Consider the following 26,857-nt stretch of genomic DNA (forward strand, 5'->3'; position numbering starts at 1 on the left):
AGGAATATGTTCCAAATAAACAAACAAGATATATTTCCAAAACTGGCATTTATGAAACAGAGATCATTGACTTACCCAATGCAGAATTCAAAACAATGGTCATAAAGATGCTTACCATGGTCAGGGAGCAATGAATGAACAAAATGATAATTTCAATAAAGAGATAGAAAATTTCTAAAAATCAAACCGAATTTATAGAGCTCAAAATTACAATAATTGAACTGAAAAATTAAATAAAGGAATTCAACAGCAGACTAGATCTAGTGTAAGAAAGGATCAGTGAATTCAAAGACAATGCAGGGGGGTTTATCCAGTTAGAGAAAGCATGAAGTTATAAGAGACTAATGTGACACCATCAAGCAGACCATTATATATATTACAGAGGTCCCAGAGGGATAAGAGAAAGCAAAAGGGGGCAGAAAACATATACAAAGAAATAATGACTGAAAATTTCCCTAGCCTGGAGAAACAGACATCCAGATCCAGAAAGTTCAAAGAATACCAATCTAAAGAGATCCACATTGAATCACATAAAGTTAATTTTCAAAAGTCAGGTAAAGGCAGCAGGAAAGAAGGAACTTCTTATATACAAGGAAATCCCCATAAGAATATAAGCATATTTTTCAGCAGAAACTTTGCAGGCCAGAATGAAGTTGAATAATATATTAAAAGTGTTGAAAGGAAAATCTGCCAACCAAGAAACTATCTATGTGGCAAAGTTATCCTTCAATATTGAAGGAGAGGTAAGAGTTTTCCAGACAAATAAAAGCTAAGAGTTCATCACCAGCAGAATAGCCTTACAAGAAATATTAAAGGGAGTTCTTTAAGCTGAAACAAAAGGATGCTAATTAGTAACATGAAAATATATGAAAGCATAAAACTCACAGTAAAGTAAATATAAACTTAAATTCAAAATGCTCTACAATTTTAATGGTAGTAGGTAAATCACTTAGAACTATAGTATAAAGGTTAAAGACAAAGTATTAAAAGGACTTTTTTATGTATAACTAAATAACTTGTTAGTGGATCCACAACAAAAAATATGTAAATTGTGATACCAAAAACATTGTAGCATAAAATATATGTGCATAGGGGATATAAAAAGGTAGAGTTTTTGTATGCATTACTAATTCACTTGTTATCAGCTACAAGATATTTTAACTATAAGGTATTTAGTTATTATACTGCTGATGTGCTCAGTCGTGGCTGACTCTTTGTAATCCCATAGACTGTAGCCCTCCAGGTTCCTCTGTCCATGGAATTTTCCAGGCAAGAATACTGGAGTGGGTTGCTATTTCCTTCTCCTTTAGTTATTATAACTATAATATATTTTACATAAGCCTTACGATAACCACAAAATAGATACAAGAAAGGAATCAAAAGATACCACTTATAAAGTGATAAAATCACAAAGAAAGAGAAGAAAAAACAAAAAACTTTAAAACAGCCAGAAAACAGTTAACAAGATAGAAATGTCTATAACTTTCAATAATTACAACTGTAATTATTGTAAATGAACTAAATTTTCCAATCAAAAGACAGAGTGACTAAATGAAAATTTTTAAAAAGATTCAAGTATATGCTACTTACAGGAGCCTCATTTCACCTTTAAAGACATACTTAGACCAAAAGTGAAATATTAGAAAAAGATTTTTCCATGAAAATGGAAGCCAAAAGAAGTCAGGTGTACCTATATTTGTATCAGTCAAAATAGACTTTAAGCCAAAAGCTGAAACAAGGCACAAAGCTCATTCAGTTCAGTTCAGTTCAGTCTCTCAGTCATGTCCAACTCTCTGCGACCCAATGGACTGCAGCACTCCAGGCCTCCCTGTCCATCACCAACTCCCAGAGTCCACTCAAACTCATGTCCATTGAATCAGTGATGCCATTCAACCATCTCATCCTCTGTCATCCCTTCTCCTCCTGCCTTCAGTCTTTCCCAGCATCAGGGTCTTTTCAAATGAGTCAGTTCTTTGCATCAGGTGGCCAAAGTATTGGAGTTTCAGCTTCAGCATCAGTCCTTCCAATGAATATTCAGGACTGATCTCCTTTAGGATGGACTGGATGGATGTCCTTGCAGCCCAAGGGACTCTCAAGAATCTTCTCCAAAACCACAGTTCTAAAGCATCAGTTTTTTGGCACTCAGCTTTCTTTATAGTCCAACTCTCACATCCATACATGACTACTAGAAAAACCATAGCCTTGACTAGATGGACCTTCATTGACCAAGTAATGTCTCTGCTTTTTAATATGCTGTCTAGCTTGGTCGTAACTTTCCTTCCAAGGAGTAAGCATCTTTTAATTTCATGGCTGCAATCACCATTTGCAGTGATTCTGGAGCCCCCCAAAATAAAGTCTGACACTGTTTCCACTGTTTCCCCATCTATCTGCCATGAACTGATGGGACTGGATGCCATGATCTTAGTTTATTAGGTACATCAATCAATAAAGTATAGTATATATACACGATGGAATATTGTTCAGCCATAAAAAAGAAATCTTACCTTTGCAATAACATGGATGAACCTGAAGAGCATTATGCTAAGAGAGGTAAGCCAGACAAAAACAAATATGCATGGTATTGCTTATACATGGGGGAAAGATTATAATGCATATAAACTGAATAGAATGGTGGTTATCACATGCTGGGCATGGAAGAAATTGGGAGAGGCTGGTAAACTTTTAGCTAAAACATGAATAAAGTTTTAGGATATAATGTAAAACATGACTACAGTTGATAATACTGTATTGTATATTGAAATTTTCTAGGGGAGTAGAACCTAAGCATCCTCACCAAAAAAAGGAAAAAATGTCCCACCTTAAATGTGGGGATCCTTTCACAATGTATATATCCATTAAATCATCATTTGTACACTTAAAAAATAAAATTTTATTTGTCAGTTATACCTCAAGCTGAAAAAAATTTACTTAAAAAAATCCTTTGCCCATATTGAATTAGGCTGTTTATTTTTGAATTGTAGGAGTAATTTATACATTCTAAATATTAGTTGCTTATCTGGTATATGACTTGCAAGTATTTTCTCCCATTCTGTGGGGTGTCTTTTTACTTTCTGGATAGTGTCCTTTGATGTACAGGCATTTAGAAAATATTGATGAAGTGTAATTTATCTGTTTTTTCTTTTGTTCCCTGTGTTTTTAGTATCATATCTAAGAAATCATCATTAAATCCAACGTTAAGAAGATTTATTCCTATGCTTTCTTCTGAGACTTCTATTATAGTTTTGGCTTTTATGTTTGTCTTTGATCCATTTTGAGTTAATTCATGTATGTGGTGTAAGGCAAGGGTTCATTCTTTTGCATGGAGATATCCAGTTTTGTAGCATTAGTTGAAAGAGACTCTCCCACATTGAGTAGTCTTTTCGTGAACGTTTATTTCAGGGCTCTCTAGTCTGTCTCGGATCTGTGTGTCCATCGTTACACCAGGGCCACGCTGTGTTGATTACTGTAGGTTTGTATTTAGTTTTGAAATCAGGACTGTATGTTTTCCAACTTTGTTGTTCTGTTTCAAGTTTTGACAATTAATAATAAGATCTTTTAAAGTACATTCTAAACAGCTTATGTTTTTGTAAACTATATGTGTCATGTATGAGCAAATGACATCCACAATTCATAGTTTAAGCCTGTGCTGTCTTGAGCTCTAGACTTAGAACTGCCTGACATCCCCACCATGCTTCTCAATAGTAACCTGTCAAAAACACAAATTTTAATCTCTTCTTTGAATTGTGTTCCTTCTGGCTTCCATAATTTAGTAAGTAACATCATACACTTTTGGAGAAGGAAATGGCAACCCACTCCAGTATTCTTGCCTGGAGAATCCCATGGACAGAGGAGCCTGGTAGGCTACAGTCCATGGGGTCACAAAGAGTCAGACACAACTGAGTGGTTTTCAGTATCACACGCTTTTTCTCTTTTCTTTACCACTGCTCCTATCCCCACCCCCACCATATTCAATCCCTCAACAAGTCCTGTTGGCTTTTCCTTCTAAACATCTTCCCAGTCTGACCACATCCATCCCTATTACTGTATCCAAGTTACAGTCATTATGTTCCCCCAACCCCTGATCCAGTCTACTCTATTCACAGAAGTCAGGAAGTCTGAGAAAAGATGAATTCTGGAATCTTACCTTGAAGACGTTTGTCCAGGTATTCTAGGATTAATCTGAACATTTGAATTATTGCAAGAATTAAAGATCCAAATGCTAGGGATCCTGTGTGATATCTGGACAAAGATAAAATGAGAATAAAGGTTAAAATATTTTTACTAAGAACTAAAAGGATGTTAGTTGATTTTTATTGGTAAAAGGGTTGATAGAAAAGAACTTCTACTCTCTTATTCAGATTGACAAAGGTCTCCATAGAGGCCTTTAAACCATATATATCCATTTTGTACTTCATCTACAAAAATGATACCAATAGCCTATCATTTTATATTAATTTTATGTTTGAGCTGAGCAATGAAGAAAGACAAGTTCATCCTTAATCTTTAATTTAGTGACCTCCCCTACTTCTTCACTCCAGTAACCTTTTAGAAGGATTGGCCTGGGTAGGGGTTAAAAATAAAATGATGGCTATAAAATCAAACAAAGCCAATGGACATTCATGAATCTTGAATTATACCTTTGACCTCAAGTACTTTGCCACTTGAATTATAAGCACACTAAACATAACTGGGAAGATAGATGTAGTGTTCAATGTGAAACTCACCTTATGGCTCGTCCAAATGCAGTAAAAAGTGGATAGGGTGGGATGTCATCAGGTTTTTTCAAGGCCCAATAATAAGAAGCAAAGGCACCAGCAAGGGCACACTGACCCAATGCAATGACAAAGTTTATAAGCCAGAGAAAGACGAATAGATTGAGTAACTGGAAGGTAGTGATGTATTGATGATACAGGCTCTTTCCACCATAGAAAGCAAAATGACACTGAGCCCCAGGGCAAGCTTTGGCAATTTCAGTTGTATTAAAACCCTGCACTCAGAAAAAAGAAACCAATAAGGATAATATGATAATACTATTCCAAGACAATGCCTTCCCTGCCTTCCCTTGTGTAGCCCCCAACTGCTTGTCCTGCTCTTCTATTAGCTTCTGCTGTTATTTTTATTTTCTATAACACCACTTTATACAGTTCTTTCTTGAGCTATGGAAAAATATCTCATTTTACCATCACACGTTCATTAGTCTGCATGCACTATAATTTTACATTTATTAGTGTGGTTGTTGACTGTACATGCTTCTTAGGTGTATGACACGACAAGTGAGCTCAGGCAACAGCGGTGTTTTCTCTCTGTTCTGCCCACTCTTTTCAGTGCTCTTCAGCTAACACCTGACTCACTCTCCCCTTCTTTACAGTGATCCTCATCAGTGCACAGGGTCCCTATTACAGGATTATTCCTACAACAGTTGTTGGATGAAATGTAGTAGAGTTCTTTATTAAAGTAAATAAAAGAGTTTCTTTTACTTACCACTGGGTCACAGGTTTTATTTTCATGTTCACATTGCCCCTGTGGGGCTATGACTTTGTATATAGGTGCCCCTGATGTAGCCAAGTAACTGAGTGAACTCTATTAAGGTTAAATTATTTGCTGGCAGATTGAAAATAAATGGACAAGAAAATAATGTGTGAATAACCCAAAAGGGTACTGAAAGACTAATTTCAAAAAACTTATAATCTAATAATTCATTCATTTTAAGACCCAGAATAATATAACATGTGTCAGCTACAAGGAGTAGCCCCTTAAAAGCAAAAAATAAAAGAGTTTTTTTTTTTTTCTTTTTAGGTATTGCAAAGGAGAAGTATCATATGTGAAGATAAAATAAAATAAAATCTACCATATGACCTATTTGAGGGGAAATTCAGTTGGTTCACTTTTTTAGAGCTTAGCAGTCATCACCATCATCATCATCATCATTGCAATTATATCTTTAGGATGTTTCTAGTCTTTCCAGGGTGGAAAGGTATATAAACTCCCAGTTTCTGAGTCATAGTATGGACCTGAGGTTTAAAGAAGTCAGTTAACAAAGGATACAGTGCTACCACAGCCCAGTAGGAAATGCAGACTGAGAGGAAAAAGAAAGTTAAAGCTGGATAAATTAAAGTACTAGGGAGGTATCCAATGGCTCTGAAATAAAACAAATAGTTGAAATTCAAAATGATACAGTTACAATTTCTCAATTAAAATTTCATCTTTTAGAATTAGACTGAATTCATTCAAAGAACAGTGGTAATAACCATTGACTCTTTTTTGCTGGTGTATTCATAGTTGTTTTAATTTATATTTATTTATTAAGTTAATAGCATTCTTTCAGTGCTCATGTTTGATTCCTGCCAAAAGTTCTCCAAACCTTCTCCTCTTTGGTTATTTCTGTCTAACTCAGAAAGACTTCATGCATTATAATCATGGTATTTCTCTCTTTTGTTTAGACATTTAAAATTGCAGAGGATCTTGACAATCATTTGGTCAAATGTGAGAATCCATCTCTAATTCAAGAATCCCTTTTGAACTGTCTTCAGAACATGTTCCTTAGTCTCATATGACACAGCTTATTCTATTTTCTTAACAACCAAAGTACTAGGAAGTTCTTCTTCTGATGTAATTCACATCCACTACCTTCTGGAAAAGAAATGACCACCTTTTCCATACAGCAACCCTTCAAGTAACTCTTTCATTTTCCAGGATAAATGATTATTTTGATATTTCCCAAGATATGCTTTCTAAAATATTCACATCCTAGTTACTCTATTACTACTTTTGGATAATTTTTTAGCATATGACACTAAATTAACTCTATGTTGTTTGATATAGCCACTGAGAACTACAATAGAACTATTTCCACTCCTAATGCATTGACACATTTTTTTCTTCAGTCACGCCATGGGGCATGCATAATCTTAGTTCCTGGACCAGCTGATGGAACCCTTGCCCGCTACAGTGGAAGTGCAGAGCCCTAACCACTGGACCGCTAGGGGATTCCCACACTGACACATTTTAGATTCGTTTTTTTATTTGTTACCTTCTCCACCTCACTATTTAGACTATGCTATTCTCTCTTTCCTCCAGACACTGATGTGAGTGAAATACTGGGCATCCCTATGATTACCCTGTATTCTCACACCAATTTATTCCAGCTCTTATTTTCCTTTGAAAAAAAAAAAATCTTTAATCTGTCACAGTAGTAACTACTCTTTAACACGCACATGCACACACACACACATTTAGAGGCATAGCAGTTGGATAAGTGAATTGTACAATATCATATTATTTAAGGAATAACGCAACAAATCAGTAGCTTTCAGTGGCTAATGATAGGGCTTCAGTTATTGTGGGAAGGACAGATTTAATTTAGCAAACTGCTTGTTAACTATTTCAAACACTGGCTCTAGGTGGCACTATTATTATTATAGATGACGATTTTGTTAAAACAATCCTTAAAGACTATTTAAAATAATTTGGTCCTTGGTCATTAACAACCCAGTTTCCATTGTTCTTAACAAAGAACATGATCTGTTGGCTTTTAGTAATACTTTCTTTGTTGTTTCCATGCATTACTCAAAAGTTTAATGTATTATCTTCAAGTGACCTTTTGGAATAGTTTAGAAACTGTAGGTGTTATTACCTCACAGCATGAATTTTATGAAAAATTGTGTTTATTTTGTAGCATTTTAAAATAAAAATGACTCTGGGTATACAGTGTTCTTGAATTGAGAGCTGTAGATACAAAAACCTATAGTCTGGTGCTGCTAAGACCAATTACTCTGTCTACTGGCAAATTTTGTTACTTATACAAAACTAGCAAGAGCACATAATTGACTTTACAGAATTACAGTGATCTACAGTTCTGCAAATGATCTCAACCATCAGTATTAACATACGACTCAGTATGGGAGTGATACAACATATAATATAACTAACTTTTATTGGCACTCTGTCACTTACTTTCACATAAGCTATCCTCCTAACATATATTTGGTGTTTTAAAAAACGTGCTAGTGCACAGACTACACAGATTTTAGCTTTATTTTGCTCTAAGATAATTGATGTTTGGGGATTTTGAAAGACTTGTTATTGTGAACTTTTTAATATGTGGCAAAGTCTGAACTTAAACAAGTTTTCTTGACTGGAAAGCAGATTTAACAAGCCATCTTAAAGGGAAAAGAGTCTGGGGCATCTACAAATAAGCAGTGACTGATATGAAAGACGGATATACATTATGCGAGTCTCTCCATCAAGGCCTTACTTGCTCCCCTCCTTCAGCAGGGCGATGGAGATACGGATTCGGTTCCTGAGGAAGATCAGCATGAGGATGATGAACAATTCAAGGAGGCAGAGTATTATCACTTTAAACAGGAAAAAAATATTAGTGTGCAATGCAAATCAAACCAAAGAGCAAACTTTCTGTGCAAACATCAGACTGATCTTCATGATGATTTCTGCCAGCTCTGACACTTCATAATTTAAGCAGTGCTACGTCTCCAAAGATGCCAGTTTTAGAAATTCACTTTTAAAACTCTGAGAAATGCTTTAAAAACAATTCTGGATTAAAACTTTTAGCTAGAATTTAAACAACTGTGTTGGACAGGCTTCATCTTATCTATGGAAACATTTCACACCACTTGTAGAAATGAGAAAATAGGCAAAGAAGAAAAGGAAGGGCTGCTTTAGACAACTCTATTTTAGATGTTTTCAGTTGTAAACTTCCTTGAGTAAGAGAATCATTACAGAACAAAGTTTTTGAGCTGCTGCCAGGCTCACAATGCCTCTTAATTGATCTTGCTGATGGACAGGGTGGGGTTCTGGGATACCACATTTTTAGTTTGTGAGCCCACCCATCATGACTACCTTGACAAAATCAGAGTTTAATGCCAACCCAAGCTGTGTAATAAAAGTCTGAGAGTTAGAATTAAGGGAATGTAGTTCAGTGTTTTGTTTTTTTTTCCTGCTGTACAACATCATGAATCACTGTAAGTATACATATAACCCCTCCCTCATGAGCCTCTCTCACCCCTCAATCCACTCCTTTAGGTCTAGTTTAGTTTTGAATTGACGTTTGTATGCCTCTTGAACTAAGAGTTATACACATTAACTGTGTCAAAACCACATTTATGTAAAGCAAGTGAACCTAGGAAGAAAGAATAAAGTGTACAAGTGTAAAGAAAGAGAAAGAGGAAAGCTTGGCTCCATTTTGGCTTTTTGTTTCCTAGATCCAGGTCCACTTGGAAGTCCAGCTGCTTTTCTGCTATTTTGAGTTTGGTGAGACACTTCTCTGTTCTTAGAATAAATGCCTCTGCCTTGCCTCCAGCTTTGTTTGTTTTTACTTGAAGCCAAACAGCCCTAATTATTATATTCCTCAATTCTACAACATACCTTTAATTTAGTAATGACCTTTGAGGAAAAGTAAAATATCCTTTATTAAATGTCTGTCTATTGATTATAAACTGCATCCTGACCTCAAAGATGTTAAAAAGTGAAAAGACGTGGAGTCTAAATTAAGGAATATAGTACGGCTAATAAGAGATTCTGAAATCATGAAAGAAACTTAATGAAAAGTTAAATTCCTACCCATGAAAGGATCCACTCTACAACATTCCTATTAGTTATTCTGCTCATGTCTGAACACTTCCAATCATAGGACACTCATTTTATTCTATTGTTATACCACTAAGATTCAGATGTTTATCATACCTCAGTTAGTATTTCCAAGTGAGGAGTAACCAGTTAACCCAGAGATGTGGGAGGTTCTCAGTAACGTAACATCTCCCTGTTACATCTTCTTTTATTTCAACTGTGTATTTATGTTTTTATGCATAACTGATTCTTTTAAAGCTACACTGAGCCCAAAACTGTGGAGTATAGCCATATTAAGCTAAAATCATTATTGTCTTTGGATAAACTTAAGAATATAAACTGTGTCAGTCACTTTATGTTCCAAAATTGCATTGTAAAAGAACATTGCATATTAAATTTGTACTTTTACAAAATTATATTATTTTAAATGGTTATATTAAAGAAATTTAGCACCCTTTTGAATTTATATATTCCCTCCTTTTGTTTAAATAAGAGCAAACAATAGAAACATATTTTCTGAGACTCTTCAGAGAAGCTGGTATAAATCTAACTTTATCAAGGAGGTTGGGATAATTAATAGAAATGAGAATAGAACCATCTTCTAATACAATCCAAGACTCATAAAATGATAATTTTTATGTGCATTACTCCACATGTTTTTAGTGTTTCTGTCAATAAGTATAATTTCACGTGTATACCCTTGTCACTGGAGCTGAGAATTATAAGCACAGAGCAAATAACGTCTGATATTATTTCATAATGGATTATGAAAGTCAATACTCATTTGAGGAAAGATAAGTATTACTAGACTTGAAAATAAAAGCAAGCTCTGCATTTTCCTCAAAGTACCTCTCTTAACTTTTCCAATGACAGATTCTAATCATCTCAATGATTTTGTGTCGAAGATCCTTAAAAGACAGCAATGGGATGACCATAGAACCTGTAACTAACATCCATCTGAGAGTAAAACTGTAGGTTTCAATACATAATGGATGAGATTTGTCATCTTCAGAAATGATAGGTAACAGTATGTGGACTGCTGAGGGATATAGAATCACTCAAATTCAGGAAAAGGGATGAGGATATAAGTCCCAAGATGCTTGATTTTTATAGTAAAAAAAAAAAAAAAAAGAAATGGCTATCAATGAAGTTCTTCTAAAACATATTTGAAAAAACTAATGTGTTATATTATTGAAAGGAATTAGCTGCATGAGAGCTAGAAATGGGAACTCAAAGAGCAAGAATTTGGCATTTTGAGTTAGCACTATCCAAGGAACAGAGAAACACTGAATATGGCAGACACAGGAATCTGGTGGGGGCTTCTGTGCAGCCGGGATAGGTCATCCAGCTTGGCATGAGCCTGAAGAAAACACCTCTCAAGACTATCCAAGGGTCTCTGCTAAAAAAACTTTCTCATTAGTAATCTTATTCCCCATGTGCATTGTGCCCAGGAAAGCAGTGTCCTAGGTGGGATATGTCTGCGTTCCGAGAGAGTATCCTAATAGTGTAAACAAATACAATGGCACTCTGGTGACATGCTGCGAGCCTGTCTCTGAAAGCCACCCAAATGACTTCTGGGTGAAGTGGCAAAATTAAGTTTTCAGATTTATGTTAAGGGATCCATTCTGGAATCATGATGCTCTCCAAGATAACTGCCCTCCTCTTAGGCTGTCTGGGCTCCTTACCAGGCTTCCTCAAACTTGTCTGGCTCTCTAACTTCAACAATATAGGAAGATGAATTTTTTTTTAAAGCACCATGTAATTAGAGATCATTTTTTAAATATTGATTAAAGAACATGAATCCCTGTAAAGAACAAGGAATAGTATAATAAAAACTATTAAAGTCATTTTTGAAATCACCTACCTTTCAAAATTCTGTTACTATTACCCTTAACTAACTCAATCTAAATAAACACTAAAAATTGTAAATTTGTAAAAATTACTTATTATTCCAATTCTATAAAAAGAAATTTAAAAGTCCTGCCATGAAAAACTTGTTTCTTCATTTTCTTTTTTCTTTTTCTGTTTTTAAATGCAAGTTTGAAATATCAAGCATTTTTTCCTTTTAAAATTCATTTCTTAGATATTAGATTAATGGCTATAAATGCCTATATCCAACTCATGTTAAGTTGAAGGCAAATAGCTTGAGATCATTGTACAGTAACATTTTCTTAGATTATATAATAAATTCCCCTCAATGACTTTCCATTTACTATGGCTAGTAGTATTATAGATACTTATTTTAATGATGTTACCAATAGATGTATTTAACAAGTTATACCAACACAAGTTTTCTTTAGACAAAAAATGCTTTCTGGTTATTACAATTTTAACAAAGCAAAATTTTAAAATCCACTCACTAAGTGCGAACCATGTTTGTTTCAGGCGAAAGTACATGCTTATGTCAGTCTGAATCCCAATGGTATATGCATTTAAGCGAGAACTTGGCTGTTCCTGAAGACGGCTGTATTCTAGGTAACAGCGCCATATTCCTTGAAAAAGAGAGAAAAGTAGACTAATATAAAATGTTATTTTCTGAAATATAAGCACACATCTACATGAAATTGATTAGCATGGTCATTTTTACAAATGAAAGATTCCTATTTACACATTAACTATTTTATGTGTATCCAACAGTCTAAATGTGCTATCATATGCAATATAAATTTTTTCAGTATTTTTTTGGATGACCATGGCAACACCCAATTTTAAATGTCCTTTTAATTAGAAACAACTTTAATGTCCATCAGTAATGATTGGTTAAAAATATTATAGTATATTTGCACAGTAGAATACCATAGTTCCATATAGAGGAGAAAGTCTCTAGTGATAGTGAATGATCACTAGATGCTTTGTTAAATGAAAAAAGTAAAAAAATATAAAATTATAAAAATTATATAAAATATTCTATAATTCAAATAAGAAGTAAAAATAATATATGTATTTTCTTATGCATACATAAAGTATCTCTGGGAAGATACATAGAAATACAGTATTTTCTGTATCCCTTCACTTTCAAACTTCCAATTTCCTTATGCTTTTGTAACTTCTGTAAAGAACACAGCTCCAATTTGTATGTTTATATTTTAATCTGACCTGATAATCTCTGTATTCTAATTGATGAGCTTAATATATTTAATATATTTAATTGGTGAGCTTAATATATTTAATGTATTGTTATATTTACTTTTGTTTCAACCTGCTTTGTTTTTGTATTTCCTGTTCTACTTTGTATCAACACTTCCAATTCTTGTCCTTTAAAAACCGATCAGTTTTTGTTTGTTAACTTAATTGTTTTCCCCCTTTACTGGTTTAGAGATATCTACTATATTTTTATAATAAATTACTCTTGAAAATTGACTGTGTACTTACTAACCAAGTCTAAAGTCAACTCAGGAAATATAAGAACCTTATATTATTCAATAATCATTCCAGTCTGATTATTTCTCTGTATTTTACTTATGTACAGTTATACCTCAAAAAATTGGATATTATCATTATTTTGTACAAAGTTTCTTAAGTTCTGTGCTGTGCTGATAGTCCCTCAGTCATGTCCAACTCTTTGTGACCCCCACAGACTATAGCCTGCCAGGCACGTCTGCCCATGGGGATTTTCTAGGCAAGAATCCTGGAGTGGGTTGCCATGCCCTCCTCCAGGGGATCTTCCCAACCCAGGGATTGAACCCAGGTCTCCTGCATTGCAGGGGAATTCTTTACTGTCTGAGTCACCAGGGAAGCCCTACCTACACATTTACCAATTAATTTTCTTTGCTCACCATTCATTCTTGCATCTCATACATTTTTGCTGAATCATTTTTCCCTCTAGAAGTAGGCACTCCTTTAGTATTAATATATGTCTACTTGTAAACTCTAGTTTTTACTTATCTGTGTACGAGACAGCAAAAGAGACACTGATGTATAGAACAGTCTTATGGACTCTGTGGGAGAGGGAGAGGGTGGGAAGATTTGGGAGAATGGCATTGAAACATGTAAAATATCATGTAAGAAACGAGTTGCCAGTCCAGGTTCGATGCACGATACTGGATGCTTGGGGCTGGTGCACTGGGATGACCCAGAGGGAGGGTATGGGGAGGGAGGAGGGAGGAGGGAGGAGGGTTCAGGATGGGGAACACATGTATACCTATGGCGGATTCATTTTGATATTTGGCAAAACTAATACAATTATGTAAAGTTTAAAAATAAAATAAAATTTAAAAAAAATTAAAAAAAAATATATCTTCAATGTTACTCTCATTCTTGAAAGATAGTTTTGCTGAGTGTACAGCTATAGGCTGACCATTATTTTTTCCTTAGCTCTTTGAAGGTATTATTTTGCTCCTTTTGTTGCTGTCAAAAAGTCTTCTTCAGCTTAACTGTTCCTTTGTAGGCAATCTGTCTTTTCTCTCTGATCGTTTTTAAAATATTTTGTCTTTGGTATTCTGAACTTTCACAATCATTAATTTCTTGCTCTCTAATGTATCATTCCAAACAATATACAAACATATTTTCCTTTCTCTCACCTTAAAGAGTAAAACAAAAGAAAGTCTACTTTTGACAGTCTTATCCCTATTCACTGCCTGATTTCTTGTCCCTCGTTGCAATAAAACTCTCCCAAATAGCCATGTATATTGTCTGTCTATAATTCTTCTCCTCCAGTCTTCCCTCAATCCACTCTAATTAGGCTTTTCTTCCTCATTATGCTACCAAAACTACCCTAATCAGATTACCACTGATCTTGCCATATTTATGTATCTAAAGTCTATTCTCACTTCTTATCTTTCTTGACCTATCTGCCTCATTTGACATGGTTTATCACCCCCTCCATTTTTTTTTTTTAAACTTGGCTTCTATAACATCACATCCTTTTAGTTTTCAAAGAAGACCCATTTCTCCTCAGTTGTCTTTGCTGTTCCATTCTCTTCTCTCTGACCTCTTAATGTTGCAGGGCCTCTGAACTCAGTCTTTGGTCCACACCTCTACCTACACCTAATTTCTTGGTGATCTCAGCCATTCTCATGGCTCTAACAATCCTGATTCCTAAATATATTTATTTAGGCTAACTATCTCTTTCTAACTCTGTACATTCAATTGCCTATGTGACATCTCCATCTTAATGCCTAATATATATCTCAAACTCCACATATTCAAAATTACACTTCTGATCAATCCCCTTTCTAAACCAAGCTTGCTCCACTCACACCTTTCCTATCTCATGTGTGCGTGCTAAGTCACTTTCAGATCAGATCAGATCAGATCAGTCGCTCAGTCGTGTCTGACTCTTTGCGACCCCATGAATTGCAGCAGGCCAAGCCTCCCTGTCCATCACCAACTCCCGGAGTTCACTCAGACTCATGTCCATCGAGTCAGTGATGCCATCCAGCCATCTCATCCTCTGTCGTCCCCTTCTCCTCCTGCCCCCAATCCCTCCCAGCATCAGGGTCTTTTCCAATAAGTCAACTCTTCACATGAGGTGGCCAAAGTACTGGAGTTTCAGCTTTAGCATCATTCCTTCCAAAGAAATCCCAGGGCTGATCTCCTTCAGAATGGACTGGTTGGATCTCCTTGCAGTCCAAGGGATTCTCAAGAGTCTTCTCCAACACCACACTTCAAAAGCATCAATTCTTCAGCGCTCAGCTTTCTTCACAGTCCAACTCTCACATCCATACATGACCACAGGAAAAACCATAGCCTTGACTAGACGGACCTTTGTTGGCAAAGTAATGTCTCTGCTTTTGAATATGCTATCTAGGTTGGTCATAACTTTCCTTCCAAGGAGTAAGTGTCTTTTAATTTCATGGCTGCAGTCACCATCTGCAGTGATTTTGGAGCCCAGAAAAATAAAGTCTGACACTGTTTCCACTGTTTCCCCATCTATTTCCCATGAAGTGGTGGGACCGGATGCCATGATCTTCATTTTCTGAATGTTGAGCTTTAAGCCAACTTTTTCACTCTCCACTTTCACTTTCATTAAGAGGCGTTTTAGTTCCTCTTCACTTTCTGCCATAAGGGTGGTGTCATCTGCATATCTGAGGTTATTGATATTTTTCCCGGCAATCTTGATTCCAGCTTGTGTTTCTTCCAGTCCAGCGTTTCTCATGATGTACTCTGCATATAAGTTAAATAAACAGGGTGACAATATACAGCCTTGACGAACTCCTTTTCCTATTTGGAACCAGTCTGTTGTTCCATGTCCAGTTCTAACTGTTGCTTCCTGATCTGCATACAAATTTCTCAAGAGGCAGATCAGGTTGTCTGGGATTCCCATCTCTTTCAGAATTTTCCACAGTTTATTGTGATCTACACAGTCAAAGGCTTTGGCGTAGTCAATAAAGCAGAAATAGAGGTTTTTCTTTAGTTGTATCCAATTCTGTGTGGACTGAAGCCTGCCAGGCTCCTCCATCCAAGGGATTCTCCAGGCAAGAATACTGGAATGGGTTGCTATTTCCTTCTCCAGGGAATCTTCCTGACCCAGGGATTGAGCCCAAGTCTCCTTGCAGGCAGATTCTTTACTGTCTGAGCCACCAGGGACTAAAGTCATGATCATTTCACATCTCTCCTCTGCTCAAAACCCTACTTTGTCTCCCTACTTCACTCAGAGTAAAAATAATCTAAGTCTCTGGCCCTCCAGAAAGTCCATATCTCCTAATCTCCTGTTTATTTGGTACACTCATCCATGTAAGCATTCTAACCATTTCTTCAACATGCTCCCATCTTTAAGACTTTGCTCTAACTGTACTTACTGTCTGGAACTTCTCCTGTATCTCCAGGGGCTAATCCCATTTTCTCCTTCAAGTGTTTTCTTGGATCTCCTCTCAAAAATGCCTCCTCTACTAATACTGCAATTTGTACTCCTTGCCCTACCATGATACTCTCAATCCCCCTTCAGTGTCCATTATTTCTTTTTTCTGTGGCAAGTATCACCTTCTAATAGATAATTCGCTTAGGTTATGAGCATCAAAAGAGTAAGAACTTCTGTCTTTTTGTTTACTGTTCTTTCTCAAGAGCCTAGAATAGTGCCTATACATAGCAGCTGCACAACTGATATTTGTTGAATGAATAAATGGGAAAATGTACGACTAGATATGGATGTCATTTCCCTTATTCTTCTTGGTAGAGCTTCCTGTATCTTTGAATTTATATCTTTCATCAGTTCTAGAAAATTCTCAGTCAATACCTTTCAAATATGCTGATACATGTTGGGCCCTTCTCAATCTATTCTCTATCTCTCTTAAGTACAGAATCATATTTTGTCCTTTGTTCATGTTCTGCTGTATTTTGGGTAATTAATTCAGAGTTTCATCTTTCAGTTCATTAATTATCTATTTTACTATTTAACTTATTTAATTTTGAATATAACACTTAATTGCTTTGTTTTGAAAAGTTCTATTTGATTCATCTTCATGTATGCCTAAATATTTTTGATGATTTCTTATTTTTTAGTTGTATTTTTAATTCTTAAACATTAATTCATGTTCTGTATCAGTCCATTTCTGAATCTCTTAGCGACCTCAATCTGAGGCTTGTCGTTTGTTTTGTTTCTTGCAAAAGACCATTTCCATACATGTTTGGAAATCTTTGATTGCAACTCATACATTGTTCATTTTAATCTGTTGAAACCTGGTGATCTGAATTGAAGGTGCTTCCATCTAGAGAGGATTCATATTTATTTCTATTGGCAACCAAAGGGTACTACCAAACTAGGGTCACTTTATGCGTTTTCCAGGATCCAGCACCTTCTCCAGGAGTTTCAGGCCTGACCCTCTACTCCTCTGCTGGCTCTGAGTCTCCTGATTGTAGCACTGGTATGATCTACCCATAATCTCACATGAGCCTCCTGCTCAGTTCCCCACTTTTTAGCTTGTGGGTTGAAAATGGTTTTGCTTTCTGGGATACTTCATTTCTAATAAGCTCATGAAAAAACTAAATAAAACAATACAATATAATATGCCATCATTTCATAGCAAAAGGACCCTTCAGATTATTTAGTTCCTTCACACTGGTGGATGTGAAAGTCTCAGCAGTAATTTTCCAATTTATTTTTCTATTCCTATCTCATTCCTGTCCTAGTGTGTGTTTGTCATTAAAAATATGTTCCCTGGGCTTCAAGTCCTCTTTCCTTAATAATATTCCTGCATAATAATAAAACAATAAATACCATTTATTGAACAATTATTATGGTGGCTCTCTAAGTACTTTATATACATTGTTTATTTAACACTCAGAGATTCCTGTTATACAGTTGAGGAAACTATGAAATAGAGAACTATGTACTTGCAGAGAACTGTGCTTTTTCCAAATTCCAAATACATATTTATAACCATGGCATTATATGGCTATCCCCTATGTAACTCTTAATTTTTTATAATCAATGAGAATTGTTCACATGCCCAAACTCTAAGACAGAAAAGGGCAGGGGATACTTTGAGCTCCGAGGAAGAAAACAAAGGCTTTTTGACAAAAAGTTTTCTTGGGAGTTTCAGATTAGGAGACAGAAATTCTTATGTTCCTTCATGAGGTTCATGGGCGGCTGCACAGCATGAACAGATAAGGAATGATACATGGAGTCACCTAAACAACTGTTGAGAAACTCAGTGAGGATAACAAGCACGATAATAACAATAACCCAAGACATCCTGAGTGTTTACTGTGTTCCAGGGACTGTTCTGCTGCTAAGTCACTTCTGTCGTGTCCGACTTTTCGCAACCCCATGGACTGCAGCCTACCAGGTTCCTCCACCCATGGGATTTTCCAGGCAAGAGTACTGGAGTGGGGCGCCATTGCCTTCTCCAGGGACTGTTCTAAGAGCTTTATATTCATTGTCTCATTCAATTCTCACAGTAATGGTATGATGGAGATACCATTATTGTGTTGATAATCATTCAGAAACTTTTCCAAGTCCTCCAGTTACATTATGGAGACAGGACTGGAACTCAAGCTAACTACAGATTTTGGGTATTCTACATTCTTATACTGATATGTGTAAAGCTCTTCTTCTTTGGGTGACAGAAACAAGATAGTGTTATTTTGGTATCTGTGACTATAAAAGTCTCATTGTCGATGTAAATGGTGTTGTAGGAAAATCATTCTTTTGAATAGAAACCTCTCAAACATTCATATACTGGCTCATATGTTTATTAGAAGGCTGAGAAGAAGTGCTATACTGTTCACTGATTCTTTACGACCCTGTAGACTGTAGCCCACCAGGCTCATCTGTCCATAGAATTCTCCAGGCAAGAATACTGGAGTGGGTAACCATTTCCTTCTCCAGAGGATCTTCCCAACTCAAGGATCAAACCCAGGTCTCCTGCATTGTAGGCAGATTCTTTACCATCTGAGGCACCAGGGAAGCCCAATTCTTTTTTTAATGTTCGCCTTTCACCTGTACTGCATTTGGCAGAACTGAGTTAATAATTAGAGCTCAACCTAGAAGTAAAGTAACTCTCCATCCAATAAGTGTAATTCAGAATACTTGCCTCTAGAGGGTGATGGCCCATTATGGAGTACTGGCCAATTATTAAAGTGTGTGACAGTACCTGGATTAAAAGTCCTAAGTTGAAAGAGAAAAATAGATCGATCACACATCTATAACTATGCAGACCTGGGCCTTTGATCAGATAAAAAGTAAAAAGACTAAAAGAAACTGTCTGAAATAGTTTTCATTAACCTAAATGGGATTCTTTTCACCTCCTCCTTAATACTCATGAGATATGAGATCAAAGACTGTAGAGAAAGAGAGAAGAATATTTTGATAGCACTTACCCCCACCAGGATAAAGAAGAAAGAAGTAACAGAGACACTGTATGCAGAATTAAGTAATTTTTCTCAACTTAACACCTTTAGGAAGACAGTAAAGAAGGATTAAATTCACTCGAAGTAAAATGCTTTCTGGTTATTGACAATGGCAACTGAAAAGAAAAAGATTATTTTGATATTTGGTGATTTTAAGATGGGTGGATACCTACCATAAGCTATGATTCCAATCACACCAAAGGTGAAGATCCAGAAAAGCAATCCAGCTGTGAACCTCAGGAGCATCACAAACATCCAGCTGAGGAACATGGCGATAGTCAGGCCACTGGAGGATAAAAGGCACAACAAACATAGGGGGCCAGTGTGCTAAACATACCAAACATAGCAAGACAACACTTATTTCTATTCAAAATAATTCTCAATTATTTTATCTGACTGTAGAAACATTTATGACATTAAAAAGTATAAGCAATTCTTTCTGTTAAGACTTTCAAGGGAAACAATAGGATCATCAGAACTTGATAAATGAATCATTTTTGGGGCCTAGGTAAATGCAAATTCTGTGTCCATAGTTGTTTCAGGAAAAATCACAATTCCTATCTGCTGCAGTCCTATTTTTTTCCTTCATACTTATGCACCAAGTAATAAGCAACAAAGCATATCCATGAGACGTTATTGCAGCTCTAGATACCTGGTCACTAATGAAAACCGTATGTGATATAACTAGCAGTAAGAAAACAATCTTAGGGCAGAAAGACAAGCTAAATAATTGTCCTACACAGTTCCTGAATCCATGATTTTGTAGCCATTATCATTCTGGTCTAATTATCTCTAATCATTTGTGATGTCTAACATCACCAGACACTTATTTCAGATCCCCAGTGATCTGTGGGCCATTATCTGGAGCCGGGATAAGGCCTCTGTGTCTCCTGGGCCATGTGACTTTATCAAGCAATCAAGAACATGACTATTTTCCTTGTTTTAATTTCTTCCTGGGGTTTGATTGAGTACTGGAGGTACTTCTTCCCAACCTCACTATATATCCAGGTTAAAGTCATATTGGATTTTTCTAAGTGATTTCATCAAAGACAACTCACTAAAATTGGAAATTTGGCTGATGCCTCTATTAAGACCTAACATTGCTGGTGATATCTGCACATTTCCAAATAGCAACAGACAGCCTGGCACAGTTACCGAGCCTATTGTCTTTAGATGTTATCTTTCAGTTCAGTTCAGTTCAGTTCAGTCGCTCAGTCATGTCCGACTCTTTGTGACCCCATGAATCGCAGCACGCCAGGCCTCCCTGTCCATCACCAACTCCTGGAATTCACTCAGACTCACGTCCATTGAGTCAGTGATGCCATCCAGCCATCTCATCCTCTGTCGTCCCCTTCTCCTCCTGCCCCCAATCCCTCCCAGCATCAGAGTCTTTTCCAATGAGTCAACTCTTCGCATGAGGTGGCCAGAGTACTGGAGTTTCAGCTTTAGCATCATTCCTTCCAAAGAAATCCCAGGGCTGATCTCCTTCAGAATGGACTGGTTGGATCTCCTTGCAGTCCAAAGGACTCTCAAGAGTCTTCTCCAACACCACAGTTCAAAAGCGTCAACTCTTCGGCACTCAGCCTTCTTCACAGTCCAACTCTCACATCCATACATACCACTGGAAAAACCATAGCCTTGACTAGCCGGACCTTTGTTGGCAAAGTAGTGTCTCTGCTTTTCAATATGCTATCTAGGTTGGTCATGATGTTATCTTTAAGAAGAAACTATTAATAATACTGTCACTGGATAGATGACAGCATGTACCAGAGTACCTTCTCAGTGCACAGTCTTACAGAGCCTGGGCTTTTAATTTAGAAGCAAACCACAGATACTTTAATGCTGAAATATGCAGTGTGATTGAAAAATTATTCTATGGCATAGGACAAGAGGGTTATTAAAAAAAAGATTGGGGCAGGGGGTGGAGGCTTCCCTGGTGGCTCAGTGGTAAAGAGTCCTCCTGTCAATACAGGAGACACAGGTTCAATCCCTGGTCTGGGAAGACCCCACATGCTATGGAGCAGCCAAGTCCATGTGCCATTAACTATTGAGCCTGTGTTCTAGAGCCCCAGAACTGCAACTACTGAAGCCCTTGCCCTAGAGCCTGCGCTCGGCAACAAGAGAAGCCACCGCAATGAGAAGCTCCCACTTGCTGCAACTAGAGAAAAGCCTGTGTAGTAACCAAGACCAAGCACAGCCAAAAATAAAAATAAATAAAATAAAAATTTTAAAAACAAGATCAGAGGGGAAAAATAAAAAATATAGTTCTTGACTACTTGTGTTTTTAATTCCCACATAAAAATTCTGAGTATACTAAGTCCCAGCATGTCAGTGTTTGGCTTTATATGTATGAAACAGATGAGAACAGAAGAACTGATAATAAAGGGAGGTGTTTATGCTCTAGTGTTTAGTCCCTGGGTAGAGACTATTTCAGTGTGTGTGAGGAGGACAGGAGAATCTGTTATAAATTATACCTAACTCAGGTGAGAGTAGAAAAGCCAAAATAAAGAAGAGACAAATTATCTAGTGATATTCAGGTCTGACAATAGGGGCACCAGTTTCCTATCAAGTGTAAACTACAATCTCTGCCATGGAGATATATCTTGAAATACACACTGAAAATAATTACTCTGTTTAAGACAAAGCATAACAATGTAAAACTTCATAAAACTATCTAGTTTTATAGCTCTAAAAACTGCTGCTGCTGCTGCTGCTGCTAAGTCGCTTCAATTGTGTCTGACTCTGTGCAACCCCATAGCCGGCAGCCCACCAGGCTCCGCCGTCCCTGGGATTCTCCAGGCAAGAACACCGGAGTGGGTTGCCATTTCCTTCTCCAATGCAGGAAAGTGAAAAGTGAAAGTGAAGTCGCTCAGTCGTGTCCGACTCTTAGCGACCCCATGGACTGCAGCCTACCAGGCTGCTCTGTCCATGGGATTTTCTAGGCAAGAGTACAGGAGTGGGGTGCCAGCGCCTTCTCTAGCTCTAAAAACTACTCCCTAGTATTTTACACACAATACAATTTTGACTTTATAAGCACTTTACTTAAATATATCTATCTTATCCCCCTAGTACTTTTATAACTGTTTCTTAAACCCACATTTTCTATGTATCTAAGGCAATGGCACCCCACTCCAGTACTCTTGCCTGGAAAATCCCATGGATGGAGGAGCCTGGTAGGCTGCAGTCCATGGGGTCGCTAAGAGTCGGACACGACTGAGCGACTTCACTTTCACTTTTCACTTTCATGCATTGGAGGAGGAAATGGCAACCCACTTCACTGTTCTTGCCTGGAGAATCCCAGGGATGGCGGTGCCTGGTGGGCTGCCGTCTATGGGGTTGCACAGAGTTGGACACGACTGAAGTGACTTAGCAGCAGCAGCAGCAGCTACTGTCCAAGAATCATACTAGGACTCTGGAAAACAAAGAAAAGATAGACATAGTTACCATACTAAGAGTTCATAGTTTATCAGAGGGAAAGAGACAGGTAAATAAAATACAAGATGGTAGGTGCTATATAGAAGATAGATATGTGTGTTTACATATATGTACACACATACACACACACACACACAATAAATGAGGAACACAGAGGTGCAAGTAATTTATTATATCTAGGGAAGTTAAATCATAAGTGACACAAAAGCTGATTTTAAATAATGAGATGAAGTTTCCCAGGACACAAAGGAGGATATTCTAGGAAAGAGAATAGACTGTGCAAAAACACAAGGGTGTGATGGTCTGAGAATGGGTGTGCTATTTGCTGTGTTTAGAATATAGGGTTAATCAAGAAACATGGATGGAGATAAATCTGAGAAAGTAACTTGGATAGGTTGTAAGAGTTCTTGTAAGTATCTGAAGAAGTTTCCAGTTTATTCTTTGATTACTAGGGAATCATAGATGCCTTTAAGGTACTTAAGGTACAAGAAGGTGACAAAAAGCCAGATAGTAATGACAGCCTTAGGGATATCACATACATGTACCTGCTCTGGAAGACTGACTACATTTTCCTTTATGTTTAAGAAATGCAAATCTTATATCTGAAAATTTAAAACCTCTTCCTCCCTTCATTTTTCTTTTTCAGCTTTTCATAAGTACAGTGAGTTTGATGAGGATGATAACAAACATTATGTGGAAGGGCTGTGTTAAAAAATAAGAATGATCCTTTGGAGATCAAGGGAAGGACAAATGTTATATGTGGTGAAAGGCACACACATACCACAGTGAGGCCCCATGGGACTTGAAATATATGAATACTCTTACTAGTAATTTAATAAGTAAAATTAAAATTTACATTCTTATAACTTTCTGCTAATATTGGGCAGATTTCCAAATATTTTGGGCTCTTCACTCTGTCTGAAAAAGAAACTGGCAGGAACTGAAATCTGAGTCAATCTCTCATTCATGAATATGAATGGGGAATTTGATGAAAGAAATTCTACAAAGATAAACTCAGAATGGGGCTGGAGACGAAACACTTATGTTTTCACTTACATGAGAATCCAATACCATGTCATTGCATAGTCTTCAAACACCTTCACTCCAATTGCCCTTGCATCAAGGGCTTTATTGATACCACTGAATTCAAAGAAGAAAAAAAATCAATTATTTTTTGACTACCATTAAAGAGAAATGTTCTTATTATGATAAAACGGACCTGGAAGCTGATATTCTAAGAATATTTTTAGAAATCATTTATCGCTAGTGACCCCTTTGCTAGCCACAATAATATATGAGATGTCACTTTGGTGAACCTACAAAGGTAGCTACAGCTACACACAGAGGAACCATTGCCTTCAAGAGTGGTAAACATACCTTTTTTTCCAACATATGCAACATGCCCTCAGTGTTGCAGAGACCTCACTATAAGACATGAATTTAAATAAGATCAGCTTCTAACTTATAAAATCCATAGAGCTAAGAGTGAATATATTTAATTTCCCCTTCTTAATCTTCTGACACTCTGTTGCAGAAGGCACAAAGAGGCATATGCAGAAAAGTACACAAATCATTAGCATCCAGTTGAATGGGTTATCAAAGCGAACACACTTGGTAAGTACAACATAGTCATTCCTTCCCCCTATGTGCTCCAATTACAATACCTCTCCCTTCCCCTAAAATAACCACAGTTCTGACTTTTGTGATTATAATTTCCCAGTTTTCTTAGTTGTACCGTATATATATGCATCATAGTGTAATTTAATTTAGTTGGGCTTCTCAGGTGGCACTAGTGGTGAAGACCCTGCCTGCCAGTGAAGGAGACATAAGAGATGTGAGTTCGATCCCTGTATCGGGAAGATTCCCTGGAGGTGGGCATGGCAACCCACTCCAGTATTCGTGCCTGGAGAATCCCATGGACAGAAGAACCTGGCAGGCTACAGTCCACAGGGTCTCAAAGAGTCGGACACGACTAAAGCAACTTAGCACACATGTGCTTACTTCAAAATTTTATCAATGGAACTGTACTATTAGTACAATACATTTTTGCAATATATTTTTAATTTTAAATTCAACAACTGAGCTATGCAATGATATTCTGTGTTTATATTTGTATACACACATCTGTGTGCATGAGAAAATTATATTTCCAAATAACATGGAACACCACGATGCATACAGCCAAGAGAAACAGAAAATTTACTTCACTGTAAGTAGTAATAGAAATTCAACACAGTACTAACACAGCAGCATCGTGGTTGTTTCATTTTTCTTAAGGCTCCCTTCCATTTAAACAGCTGGCGGTTTTATTATTTCAGTCATTTTTTTTTTAAATGATGCTTTAAAAAAATAATGGGTTTTTAAAATTATGCTCATCCAAAAGTAAATTATATTAAGGTGTTTCAATGTTTCCTGATGTCTCATTTATGTACCAGTTGATGGTGAAAGACTTAACCATTTTGAAAAACATAATTGTTCTTTCAAATTCATTCTTCTTTTTCCTTTGGTTTTCTTAATGAACGCATACAAATTTCTCCAATCCACAGTGACATGAATATTTCAGAATAAACATAATTCTTCCTCTATAACTCTTAACCTAACAAAGCTTTAGTTCAGGGATAATAATGGGGTGCATAAAATTGAAAATGGGGATGTGATCTACATACTTTGCAGCTCTTCTGAGTTCTGCAGCATTTCTTGTCTTTCCACTTCCATCATCAAACACTGTCTTATTTCCTACTGTTAAAGTGCCATTTTTAGTAGAGAAGTCTGGGAAACATCTCTGGAGAACTGTAAAAATAAATTAAAATTATGATAATCACTTTTCTTTCTTTACGATGTCCTCTCTTTCTTCAGCTTTCTGTTTTTTATAATCAAAATGCTTACTTGCTAGACACTATATAACTTGCTCATTATAGATAACCGCCCATTACTTGATAATCAGACTTTTTGATGATTCTCAGACAGACATGGGAAGTAAATACAATCATGATCTGAAGCTACATTTAAACTTGAGTATTTCATACATGATATATTCATTAAGTAGCCATAAGCAGGGCACATAGCACAGGTTTTATAATACTGTCAACCTTGCTCTCATACTAAACACATCTTAATAAACAGGCTATATTTACTTGAATTATTAGATGAATTTAGTTTTGTTATTTTTTTAAAAAATTCTTAGATATTCCTTGAGTGAAACCTTGAAAACCAGAGTTTAGTGAATAATTCTTTAAGAAATAAGCATCAGCTCAAACTTTAGGCTACTAAGATAACTGAATTTTTATTTATAAAATGTTAATAATTCGTCTCTCTTCCAGCTTTTTCATTTATCAGTTTTTAGAGGGGTTGGAAATGGAAATATAAAGCCATCAAAAATGGCCCATACTTTGTCAACTAGCATGATTTCTGAGAGTTTGTCATTCAATCTTTTATGTACTTTTTAATTCAACAGAATCTTTGCTTCTTTACAAATCTCTAAGCAGAAGATATTAAGAAGAGATGGCAAGAATACACAGAAGAACTGTACAAAAAAGATCTTCACGATCCAGATAATCATTATGGTGTGATCACTGACCTAGAGCCAGACATCCTGGAATGTGAAGTCAAGTGGGCCTTAGAAAGCATCACTACAAACAAAGCTAGTGGAGGTGATGGAATTCCAGTTGAGCTATTCCAAATCCTGAAAGATGATGCTGTGAAAGTGCTGCACTCAATATGCCAGCAAATTTGGAAAACTCAGCAGTGGCCAGAGGACTGGAAAAGGTCAGTTTCATTCCAATCCCAAAGAAAAGCAATGCCAAAGAATGCTCAAACTACCACACAATTGCACTCATCTCACACGCTAGTAAAGTAATACTCAAAATTCTCCAAGCCAGGCTTCAGCAATATGTGAACCATGAACTTCCTGATGTTCAAGCTGGTTTTAGAAAAGGCAGAGGAACCAGAGATCAAATTGCCAACATCCGCTGGATCGTGGAAAAAGCAAGAGAGTTCCATAAAAACATCTATTTCTGCTCTATTGACTATGCCAAAGCCTTTGACTGTGTGG

The 26,857-nt window shown here is 36.6% G+C and overlaps 1 protein-coding gene across 13 annotated transcripts in view; it reads right to left on the minus strand.

Annotated features, from left to right (window-relative positions):
- The window catches only part of SLC44A5 (solute carrier family 44 member 5), a 425,241-nt gene that overhangs the window by 13,583 nt on the left and 384,801 nt on the right, over positions 1 to 26,857 (minus strand). For all 13 annotated transcript variants that reach the window (XM_086390620.1, XM_086390622.1, XM_086390625.1 and 10 more), the window contains 9 exons: positions 25,473 to 25,596; positions 23,863 to 23,946; positions 19,545 to 19,657; positions 11,943 to 12,074; positions 8,255 to 8,354; positions 6,046 to 6,138; positions 5,482 to 5,569; positions 4,725 to 4,987; positions 4,145 to 4,239 (listed from right to left, as the gene is read on the minus strand). In XM_086390620.1, coding sequence (XP_086246746.1) covers positions 4,145 to 4,239; positions 4,725 to 4,987; positions 5,482 to 5,569; positions 6,046 to 6,138; positions 8,255 to 8,354; positions 11,943 to 12,074; positions 19,545 to 19,657; positions 23,863 to 23,946; positions 25,473 to 25,596 — 1,092 coding nt within the window. The remainder of the gene's footprint in view (positions 1 to 4,144; positions 4,240 to 4,724; positions 4,988 to 5,481; positions 5,570 to 6,045; positions 6,139 to 8,254; positions 8,355 to 11,942; positions 12,075 to 19,544; positions 19,658 to 23,862; positions 23,947 to 25,472; positions 25,597 to 26,857) is intronic.

Source organism: Bos grunniens, chromosome 3 (assembly GCF_055505025.1).
Source record: "Bos grunniens cultivar Pamir isolate PY7600 chromosome 3, Bosgru_T2T1.0, whole genome shotgun sequence".
Taxonomy (NCBI): Eukaryota; Metazoa; Chordata; class Mammalia; order Artiodactyla; family Bovidae; genus Bos; species Bos grunniens.